We start from the raw sequence: 12,249 nt of genomic DNA, 5'->3' as shown, positions 1-12,249 counted from the left end.
ATAGCATAGCTGGCCTGTAGAATATACAGGATATATACTGTACTCTACATTACTACCATGGACTGCATCACTGGACATTAGTGTAGCAGTAAAACTACTGACAATACACAATGAGTTATACCAAATGACAAACTCAGCTTTTTTACATTTACATATACAGTGCAGTCAGCATCTACTCTACACCTTCCATGCAGCCTATAGCGGTTAGCATAGCCATGCAGTATATTGATATACAGAAAGAAGATATGAGTTCTTACCCCACTAGGTAAGCCAGAATGGACAACTGAAGAATACGGAATAAAATCCCCACCTTTTTGTTCTTGGCAATGACATATTTTTCAGTCTTATAGTCAAAGAGTGACAGGAACAAGCCTTTCCATGCGACCTGCCCCATTCTGTCTGCTCACATTGCAGCAGTGAATGAGGCAGAGAGAGGAAGGGAATGCAGCTCTGATTCAGGCAGAAGCTCTGAAACCTGAGAAAGAGACAGCTGAACCCTGGGCTACTGTTGTCTGTATGCACACCCCGGACAGTAACTCTGCTGCGAGACCCCGGGGTCACTGTCTGAACACCCTCTGAACACTGCAGTAAATAATTCAGGTCATCTTTTATTTATTGACTCTTGTTTCTACATAAATGGGGAACCGCACTTTTGAAGTCAGACGTCACTGTGGTTGTTTACTCCAATAATACTTTCTTTTATGATAATAATGCTTTTGTTTATATATCGCTAACTGATTCCGCTGCACTTTACATTGTTTGTCAGTTTTGTTCATTAATGCTATAAAATAGTAACTGAAACCATTTTTTTGCCCCCTGAAATCTACCTAGTAATTATTTTAAGATTCCAAGTAAATTTTTTTTATTGCTTATTCTTTTTGGTCATTAGGAAACTAAACATTGATAAAAAAAAAGGCCCAGAGCGTATTAAAGGTGCCTTTCTGCTTCTATATTACAGCCGCAAGTCCCAGCCCAATGATGGATCTGCACTGACAGCATTATATGGATCAATGATAACTTTAGTTTAGGTTAGTAGACCTGTGGTAGTTCTTGGGCGTGTGGCCGTAATACAGATGTACAGTAAAATAGATGCATGAAATAGTCCGTATTATGTTCAACAGAAACTGGGCTTTAAGTGTTATTGTGTTTTAAAGTGACTCTGTACCCACAATCTGTCCCCTCCCAAACGCCTGTACCTTCGGATAGCTGCTTTTAATTCAAGATCTGTCCTGGGGTCCGTTCGGCAGGTGATGCAGTTATTGTCCTAAAAAACTACTTTTAAACTTACAGCCCTGTGCCCAACGGGGGCGTGGCCTAGATTGTGTATGCATTAGGCTGGCACAACCTCTCTGTCCCTCCTCCCCACCCTCCTCATCATTAGGAATGCTCCAGGCAGATTGTTTCCTATTCATCAGCTGTGTAAGCACGGCACATGGGCTGGATCGTTAAGGCAACTGTGCAATGTTCAGACAGGAGAAAATGTTCTAGGGGCATGCCTAATGATGAAGAGGGTGGGGAGGAGGGACAGAGTGGGTGTGCCAGCCTAATGCATATACAATCTAGGCCATGGCCCTTGGGCACAGGGCTGCAAGTTTAAAAGTTGTTTTTTAGGACAATAACTGCATCACCTGCCAAACGGACCCCAGGACAGATCTTGGATTAAAAGCAGCTATCTGAAGGTACAAGTGGTTTGGGGGGGACAGATTGTGGGTACAGAGTCGCTTTAATGGGGTTAGAAAAATGTGCCTGCTTTTTTCCCCCCAAAACAGCACCTCTCTTGTCCATAGTTTGGGTGCAGGGGTGGCGCGGTTTATGCAAAAAAAAAAAAAGGGGGCTGTCTTTTAATTCTTGATAACCCCCTTGTGACACTGTGTCACTTTTTATGTGACAGTAACGGTTTAAAGAATTTTTAAGCTGAATCGGGGCATGACTGCTGTTGGCACCCTAAAAATGTGATATCCTAAGGATTGGTCCTCGATAGATTAACCTGTATAAGGATTACGGCAGTAGATTTAGCTTAAGGGTGCGTTTACACGTGCAGGATCCACAGCTGTGAATCTTCTGCGTATCCGCACCATCAAATCCACTGCAATACTGTACGCATGAAGCTACCCTTATAACGATTTTCTAATGAGACCCTGATTAGACAATTAATGTCTGATCCGGGAAGTTCATACTGTATTTCAATGCTTTCAAAGTTTATACTGTCTTGCATATATACAGTAAGTAATACTATACATATTGTTGATGTTTTTTTCTGTATTTACAGATTAGTTTGGCCATCCACCTTAAATAATAGAGGTTTCATTGGAGGACCCATAGTGATCAGCACTTTTAATTGGGAAAGCCTGTGGTAAGTCCTTTATTAAAGCATTAATCCATGTTCACACTATGTCCAAAATACAGAAAAGGCGGACGCTTTTTCTAATTTTAAAAGACGTCCGATTTTGCCGCGATTTAACTGACTTCAATGCAGTGCATTGAAGTCGATGGAATGACGGACGTCCAATGCACACAGTGTATAAAATTACAGATCTTTTCTGTGCTGATGGCAAAATAGCTACCAGGTGTAGCTACCAGGGCCGCAGCGTAGCTACCAGGCCACGAGGGGGGGCCACTGCACTGCTCCCCCTAAATTACTCTTGTGACCGCAAGCATTGTTTTGCTTGTGGTCACAAGAGCAGGCTCGTCCGGGCCCCCGGCTGATGCGCGGCTGCCGGGGGTGTCCTGTCCTATCCCCGGCAGCGCCGCGCATCAGTGAACTCCCTGTGCCGCCTGGGGCCCTGACTTCCGGCACAGGAAGCGCACATCAGAGACTCTTTCTGTGCCAGAAGTTCCACCCCCGGCGTACAGGGAGTTCACCGATGGGCGGCGCTGCCGGGGATAGGACGGGACACCCCCGGCAGCGGCGCATCAACCGGGGGCCCGGACAAGCCTGAAGAAGGACAGGATCGCCGGGGGAGTGGGTTGTTAGGTGTTAATTCTGCTTAGCATAGAGGAAAGAGGGGGCATCTATAATGGGGGGAGAAGGGAGCATCTATAAGGGGAGGATGAAGAGGGGGCCATCTATAATGAGGGGGGCATCTATAAGGGGGGGAGAAGAGGGGGCCATCTATAATGGGGGGAGAGGGGGGCATCTATAATGAGGGGGGCATCTATAAGGGGGGGAGAGGGGGGCATCTATAGGGGGGGAGAGGGTGCCATTTTCAAGGGGGAAGAGAGGGGGGCATCTATAAGGGAAGGGGGGAGAGGGGGCATCTATAATGGAGGGGAGAGAGGGAGTCATGTTTAAGGGGAGGGGAGAGAGAGGGCCATCTATAAGGGGGGGCAACATGCAGTGGGGGCCATCTATATATACTATAAGGGGGGTCACATAGTGTCAGGGCTACCCACTAAATAAACGTGTAAAGGATCCAATACAGATGTGCAGTGTGTAAAGGATGGTGCCAGTGTGAGGAGGCTAATATGTCTGTCTGGCAGATTCTGTGGAATCGTGGCTCCGAGAAGTTCTCATAACGGCCCAGGGCAGATGGAGAAGAAGATGGAAAGGGAAGAACTCCGATCAGAGAAGACGTCCCCTGTGAGTCACCTGATATAACTGCACTGTAATTTATATGGCGTATACAACCTGTGTGGAGCTGCGTCCACCTCTATATGACTGTATGAGGTGATAGTGATATGTGTACAGTGGATCTTATTCAGTAGCAGCGGTGGTGTTAGTCAGTATGTGGTGGTATTAGTCGATATGTGGCGGTGTAAGTCAGTATGTGTTAGTAATATTTGTTACGTGTTATCTGGTACTGTTTTATTGGTCTTAGTATACTGGATTTGGTCAGTAACAATATGGTAGTAATAGTAGTGGTTGTGGTGTGGCGGTAATATTTACCCCACTCGTATTATTGGCAATATTGGTCTCAGTATACAGTAACAGTATGGCGGTAATATATATGGTGATAATATTTTCTCTTCCTTTATGCTGGTGTTATTGGTAATATCTGTCTTGGAGTATATATATATATATATATATATATATATATACACACACACACACACATACATACACCTACCAGTAGCATCACTTGGTCGTGAAAAGGGGGGGGGGCCCAAGTTGACCTCTCGCACCAGGGCCCAGGAGACATTAGCTACGCCCCTGGGATCATGACAATAATTTTTGGACGTCTTTTGCAAACACAGGATGTTATTTTTTTAGTTGTTCTTTTTTCGCTGTCCTTTCACCGTTTTTTTATATTTTATTCAATGGACACACCCAAAGGCAAACCTTGTCTAGTTTAGTCTAGTCTAGTCTAATTTAGTTTAGTCTAGTCAACCTAAACTAGAATAATGTACAAACAGCCAGCATAGCACTGTCAGGCAGCCAAACAGCGAAATGACAGACGTCATTTTGAACTCAAAATGATGGACGTCATTTTTTTCTTTTAAAAAGCAGAGAGGAAAAAATGTAGTGTAAACATAGCCAAAGAATGTGTCTACACTAAGCGATTATTGTTCGTACTTGGCCGATTACTGGCTGTTCTAGATAACTGTTTTTTGTAATAGCTCATGTTTTAAATCAATGGTCAGCTGACATGCACAATGTCGCCTGATCGTTAATTTAAGGCATGACCTAAAATCCCGATGATGATAGCGACAGTCTGCTGGCAGTCGCTCCATGTGGCTCCATCCCCCCTATGGGCCACTCGGAGGATCTAAAGATCTGAACCCAGAGCCCTAGTGCTCCAAGGTAACAATGCTAACAAAGGAGCCCATTATATACACTAACCTTGCTATTTGAGAAAACCATCTCTTAAAAGACCAATTTTTAATACAACTTTGTTTGCTCATCCTAATGTGCTTGGATTTTTTCAAAGTATTATGTATGTAGCTATTTTGGAAATTATGAGGTGTGAACATAATCTAATAGGACAATGTAGATAATTCACAGTTTTTAAACATGGACTATGGGATCCTCCTTAGTGTCAGCAGTTGTACCCCCACTTTTCAAACAGGCGGTATACAGTATATTATTAAAATGCTATAAAGGTCACTGCATTTTAAGGTGACCACATTTTTCTTCCTCTGCCTCCCTGTTAGGGTGTTCTTTAGACGTCTTAATACCAATTTGTTGTTGTATTTTGCAACCACAAAAGGTTTCATAGAATTCCTTTTTCCATTCTCCCATTAGACAGTCACATGGAAGTAAAGAAAGAAAATGAACATGACATTCGGTATGCTACCATTACATTACCTTATCATCACTGTTGTTTTCTCCTTGGGTAACTCCACTCAATCTTCTTTTAGGGTGCCCCCAGACACAGCTTTTTTTGTGGTGTTTTTCTGGTCTCCCAAAAAAATGCCAAAAAGACTGTTAGGGTATAAACCCACACACCGTATATGCAGCGTATTTACTGCTGCGATACGCAGCAAATACGCAGCAAACACGCAGCAAAAACGCAGCAGATTAGATCTAAATAACTGAACACAGCATCAAATCTGTACCAACAAATCTGCTGCGTATTTGCTGCGTATTTGTTGCGTATCTGCTGTGTATACGGTGTGTGGGTTTGTACCCTTAAAGATTATTTTGGCATTCTTTTTCAGGTGTTTTTGACTTTAGGTGTGATTGTCTTTTTTTTTTTTTACTATTGAACTTTATGAGAGAAAAACGCCACCGTTGGCAGAAAAAAATGCTAAACCTTCAGCATGCTCCCTTTTGGAGAGAGGGGTTTTGCCAGAAAGGGGAGAAAAATGCCACAGGAAAAAACGTGTTTTTGCTAAAGAAAAAAAAGCCTTAGGGGGAGATTTATCAAACATGGTGTAAAGTGAAACTGGAGAAATTCTCCGCCGCAGAATCCTGCCAGCCTCCGTGTCATGCTGGCAGTCTATGGGAGACTTGTGCGCCTCCTCTCTCCGCGGGAATATATTTACATGTCAATTCTTCCGCGCGGAGATAGGAGGTGCGCAAGCCTCCCATAGACTGCCAGTATGACACGGAGGCTGGCGGGTTTTACTCCGTGTGAACTGGCCCTTAAACATCCAGTGGCAGTAGCTCTCCCTAACAACTGATCGGTGGAGGTACTGGGGATCTCTGCTTCAGAATTTTACTTTCTGTCTCACAGATTTTCCTGAGGTTTTAAACACAGATTTAGTTTCACCCAATTGAGCTAATCTGTGTCCAGGCCAGCCAAAGTGGTTTTAACATGTAGTATTGAGTTGTCTCATTTTCTATGGTATATTTAAAGGGGTTATCCATCAAAAAATCTTTCTTTCATATCAACTGATTTCAGAAAGTTATATAGATTTGTGATTTACTTCTATTTAAAAATCTCAAGTCTTCCAATACTTACCAGCTGCTGTATGTCCTGCAGGAAATGGTTTTTTTTTTCAGTCTGACACAGTGCTGTCTTCTGCCACCTCTGTCCGAGACGAACTCACCAGAGCAGCAGCAAATTCCCATAGAAAACCTCTCCTGCTCTGGACAGTTCCTGTCTCAGCCAGAGATGTCAGCAAAGAGCACTGTGTCAGACTGCAAAAAAAACACCACTTCTTGTAGAACGTACAGCAGATGATAAGTATGGGAAGACTTGAGATTATTTAATAGAAGTAAATTATATAACTTTCTGAAACCAGTTGATTTGAAAGGAAAATATTTTCGCTGGATAACCCCTTTAAATGCACACATTGCAGAAACAATAGTTGCTTAGGAAGGAATCCGTCTGGCCTCTAATAATAGCATAGTCAGGAAAGAATTATCATAATATGGTCATGGTGTAATGCTGTGAACTCATAAATTAAATACGTCGAGATGTAGTAGCAAGTGGAATTAAGTAAATTGAGCATATGGTTTGGAATACTGAGCAGTTATATGTGTATATTGATTATAACAGCATAGTAAGGTCAGATTGACATTGCCTTGGAATAAACCTAAATTAAACATTCAGTGCAGTCCAGTGTAACCTTATAACCATAAATGCGACCACAGAAGGCTAATTTGGGGTTTCCAAACATATGGGATAAACAGGATGGTAAGCCTGTAGGTGATATTAAAGGAGAAGTCCGGATAAAGTTTTTATTAAAGTATGGTATTGCCCTCAAAACTTATACAAATCGCCAATATACACTTATTATGGGAAATGCTTATAAAGTGCTTTTTCCCTTCACTTACTACTGCATCAAGGCTTCACTTCCTGGATAAAATGGTGATGTCACGACCCGACTCCCAGAGCTGTGCGGGCTGTGGCTGCTGGAGAGGATGATGGAAGAGGGATGCTCAGTGTCCCTCCAGTGTCCTGTGTCCCTCAGTGTCCCCCTGCCTTCATCCTCTCCAGCAGCCACAGCCCGCACAGCTCTGGGAGTCGGGTCGTGACATCACCATTTTATCCAGGAAGTGAAGCCTTGATGCAGTAGTAAGTGCAGGAAAAACTATAGATTTATTTTACTGAAGTTTTTTTTTACAAAGTAATATACGTTTATTAACACAATGCACTGAAGTCAATGGGATGACGGTCGTCCAATGCACACAATGTATAAAATAACAGACATTGCCTGCACAGTTTTTCCTTTTTCACTGTTTTTCCACCATTTATACTATTAAATTTAATGGACTTTTCAATTAAAAACACATCCAAAGGCCAATCAGTCCACTAAACTAGAATAATGTACCAACAGCTGTCATTGCACTGACGGGAGGCCAAACAGCGAAATGATGGATGTCATTTTGAACTCAAAGTGATGGAAGTCATTTTTCCTATTAAATCTCAGAGAGGGAAAAACATAGTGGGAACATAGCCATACGCTGTAAATAATTCATAAAATAACTTTAAATATATATATATATATATATATATACACACACAGTATGAGTGGTTGCTAATAAATAATGTTGCTGAAATACGGCATAATGTAATACCTTAATGTTCCAAACCACACCTACCAGTCGCACTCCCATCCCACAGTTATGGTGCGTTTATACAGACAGATCTCTGAAACCAAACAGGAATGGATTTGAGAAGAGGAGAGATCTCAGTCTCTCCTTTATGACCTGTTCTCTGTTTATAGTCTGTTCCTGGCTTTGGCTTCAGATAAATCTCTCTGTAAAGTTGGCTGCATTCACACGTTCCTTACTTTTGTCCATAATTACGGATCTGTAATTACAGACCAGAGTTAAGACCTATTTGTTCCTATTGGGCTGTTCACAAGTCTGCAATTTTACGCATTCCTAAATAGCCGTAATATATGTTGCAAAAATTACTGATGAGTCCGAGTACAGACCATAATTGTGGCACGGATTGTTCCACAGAAGTCTATGGGAGCGTATGTAATCTGAAGACTTTTTAGTGTGTTTACACAGAGAGATTTATTTTACAGCCAAAGCCAAGAATAGATTTGAAAGAGAAGAAATCTCAGTCTTTCCTTTATGACCTGTTCCCTGTTTATAGTCTGTTCCTAGCTTTGGCTTCATAAATCTGTCTGATAAATCTCTCTGTGTAAATGCCCCCTTACTGAAGTTTTGTCAGTAACGTCCGCAAAATATGCATCCGTTATTCCGATGTCAAAGGAGTAGCTCCTCCTGGCTGCCATTTTAACAAGCGACTTCCCACTTTAATGAATCTGCAAAAAATACGGATAATGGATGCATTACAGATATATTACAAGTGTATCCTCTTTTTGATTCTACTATATGAGCTATATTGTTTTACTGATGTGTTGGTAATGTTATGTTCTTTTATACTTTATAGTGAAATGTAATTGCAGTAAATCTGTAGAAGACTCTTGTGGTGTCCCACTATTAAGTGCCTTAAGTGGTGATGAAGTAGTCTGAAGTTTTGCCACTAGATTTCAGTATTTTATATGTCTATGTATTCCACACAGGGAGGTAATGGGTTAATGTTATTTTTATACCATGTGTTCTGTGCCAGTCAATAGGAGGTGATCTCTCCTTCTCAGCCTATCCCTACTCTCCACACACACTCACCCCCGTAGGAGGAGTTAGTTAGCTCCGTGTGGGAGGAAGTGAGTAGTTTAGTCTAGCCTCACTCACATGTGTAGATGCAGCTAGAGATAACCAGTTCTTTCTCTACTACCAATACGTCCAGTATGCAGTGCTAAGCACTTTAAAGGGACAGGGGTCCAGGAACACCCTAACCCATGCCAAGAACACAAACGCAGGGCAGTATCCTGAACACAAGAAGAACTAGCCTGGATAGGACAAAGTTACTGTAAAGAAGGTCTACGTATCCTATCACTAAGTGAAGGTAACTGAGACACCCCCAGACACTTAGCTACGCCCAGATAACCACTGGGGCTTGAATGAGGGGGTCTTTGGCTTTACCCAAAAAGCAACGAGATAGGAAGATGAAAATTTACATTTATTCCACATACTCTCCACTGATGTCAACACACTTCTTACATTGGTATTCAAATTTCCAGCAGAGTACACAGCTACATTGGGTTGGGGCTCCTTTGACAAACTCCTCTACTAAACTCTCCAAGCACCACTACAACTATCTCTCTTCTACTCTACTTCTCCAGCACCTCCTTAAGCACAACAAGTTTAAGTATTAGGAGTCTGTGTCAAAGATTTCTCTATTCTACCAAAGTGTATTGTACTACTGCAGAATTTGACAGTAAAGCTGTTCTATTTTTTACATCACTAGGGCTCTGTCATACTTAGTACCCACCAGCACCCATACACACAAACCGCACACCTTGGGTTATTTTTCCCTTTTCTGTGGGTGGCGATACCGATAGTCCAGGTGGGTCAGTTGCCACTCAGGACTACCGTGACAAGAGCCCAGGGGACCCACTACAACCTGACACTTACCGACCATTGGGGAACACAGCCAGCCACATGAACAAAACAGGTACCAACATCACACCTGTGTGCTGGACAAGCACTGGTGTCACAACAATATCATGTTCAGCTGAGCTGACACAACAACACCAAACCTATAGATCACCACGCTCATGTTCCCATAGGGTAGGGAACACTGAGCATGACTGTAATTTTTATACTCTGATCCTCAACAATGTTCTCGGAAAAACTTTACTTTATTCAATATGCTAATTAGACGGTTCAGTGCACCCATCATCCTGCTGGCGCTCTCCTCCCCATGAATATAAAGGCTGCGCTCTGCAATGACATCACTCTGGCACTTATCACTAAAGAGCTCTGGATCAGCATTCATGAGAAGGCTGGCTGTAAAGACTATAATCCTTATATGTGCTGTTGAATAATCACTGCAGGGGGCTTAATAGTTATTATTTTATATTAATTCCACAGTTACAAGGACCCAACAGTAACACTGCCTGCAATGTGTAAACATCTAGCGTGTAGGCATTGCTGAGTTATGTCATTAGGTGGTCACATTTCTGGCTGATGCTATAATGCTTGCAACCAGGCTGTAATTTGCAGTATCCCAGTTCAGTTTTTCCTGAACCTTACTTTACATGCCATCTAGTGGTGCTTCAGTGGAATTACTGTGTAAATCCTGCACAGGAGACATTCAATTTTCCCTTTAGTTACAGAAAGTACAATTAGAAATAACCATATCTATAGGGAGGGAATGCCCTGGTGCTGTCATGAAGGATTAGTGGAAATTGAATTACCAAGTAAGTAATTTTATATTTCCACTGCATCTCCCTTCATGACAGCACCATGATTGGAGACATACCAAATTAGTAGCTCCTAGGGTGGGAAGAGAGGCTGTAGGACCTGGTGTCCAAAGGTGCAATCTCTATTAGCCAACTATTGATTGAAGAAAACCTTATACAGGATTTCCCATTATTGGTCTAAGAGACCTATCTGCACCTATTTGTCCTCTTGACATTAAAAGAACAGACAGTCGTCTACCCCCCAAGAGTTAGAGACTGCTATATAATGAAAAATTATATAATCTAAACAATGAAATCCCGTCTCTCCCTCCTTGCTAAGGATTTATAAGAGGAAGAGAGAATAATCTCCTGATTCTTGTGGAAAACTACCACAACTTAGGATTTAGATGAATGATCAGGACTGAAAATGACGTCTAGAACCTTTAAGAATTTGTTCTCGGTCTGAAAGTGCCTGATATCCCCTATTCTCCTGGCAGATGTAATGGATGCCCTGTGATATAGATGTTTTAGTGATATCACTGAGGGGTTCTGAGGGTCTAGAGGTCAGTGCCTGGAGGACTGTAGGTAAAGCCAGGAAGGGAAGGTTACTCTGCCTGTAGGGTAAATTATGGGTGATGTTTAAAGAACGTCTGAACCCACAAGTAATCTAAATTAAAGATATATCTGGGCAATTTATATCTAGCTGATTATCTGCACCCTAGGAAGTAACTTCCTCCAATACTCTAAGCAGATGGAAGAGGAAGTTTCCTACATTTTTAGTGGAGGGGACTAACACTCTGACAGATTTCTCTTTAGCAGCGCCACCCCTCTTCATTAACCAGGCTGCTGTTATTGACCCTCTAGATAGAGAACTAATCCCTTGCTCAGAAGTTGTCTCCTTACTGAGGGGAGAAAAACAAGACTGTCTAAGGCTTAAAGCGTAACTGTCATTTCAGGGTCATTTTTCGGAAAACATTAAATATCAACAGTACAAGCGATTTTAAGAAACTCTGTAATAGGTTTTATGTACTAAAAGAGTTTCCTTCTGGACTGAAAAAGCAATCTCCCAGCCTCCCCCCTCACATCAAAGGAAGCAGGATTTCTGTCTCCATTATGTGGCTATGGAGAGGGGAGGGGCTGTTAGGAGTGACTGAGCACGGAGCAGTCCTGCACAGCACAACACCCTGCAATCTTCTCTCAGTAAGTTCATAGATAAGCACTGACCTTTCTGACCCCAGAATCCTGCGGTTTAGGTGCCCAGAGAGTCTACAAACAGCTGACCTTCATGTCACCTCTTCCTGCTCTCTCATCTCCCTCAGCTCCTCCCCCCTTCATAGGCTTACAATGGAGAGAGCAGAGCCCGTCTTCACTGGCTTCTCTGTAATGAAGACGTGTTTGCCTGATAATGCACAGATAAGAAGTCAGGGGGGGAGGCTGGGAGATTGCTTCTTGAGTACAGAAGGAGGCCTTTTTGGCTGATGAAACCTATTACAGAGTTTCTTAAAATCGCTTATACTACGGATTTCTGCAATATAAAAAAAACATGACAGTTACGCTTTAATGTTCCAGCACTGATGATATATTTTTTTTTTTTTGCCAGAAGAGAGCTATGAGAATCCCCCTGGCTGAAAACCTGCTAACTTCCCTCATCACCTGTGG

The 12,249-nt window shown here is 42.4% G+C and overlaps 1 protein-coding gene across 2 annotated transcripts in view; it reads right to left on the bottom strand.

Annotated features, from left to right (window-relative positions):
- P2RX5 (purinergic receptor P2X 5) overlaps window positions 1-394 on the bottom strand; it is a 30,873-nt gene extending 30,479 nt beyond the window's left edge. Inside the window, exon 1 of one of the 2 annotated variants that reach the window (XM_069945064.1) lies at window positions 258-394. In XM_069945064.1, coding sequence (XP_069801165.1) covers window positions 258-394 — 137 coding nt within the window. The remainder of the gene's footprint in view (window positions 1-257) is intronic. The other variant, XM_069945066.1, reaches the window with a different exon arrangement.
- Window positions 395-12,249: the final 11,855 nt, after the last annotated feature.

The sequence above is a fragment of the Dendropsophus ebraccatus genome, chromosome 11 (assembly GCF_027789765.1).
Source record: "Dendropsophus ebraccatus isolate aDenEbr1 chromosome 11, aDenEbr1.pat, whole genome shotgun sequence".
In the NCBI taxonomy this organism is placed as follows: Eukaryota; Metazoa; Chordata; class Amphibia; order Anura; family Hylidae; genus Dendropsophus; species Dendropsophus ebraccatus.
This window is presented reverse-complemented; position numbering and strand designations above follow the sequence as displayed.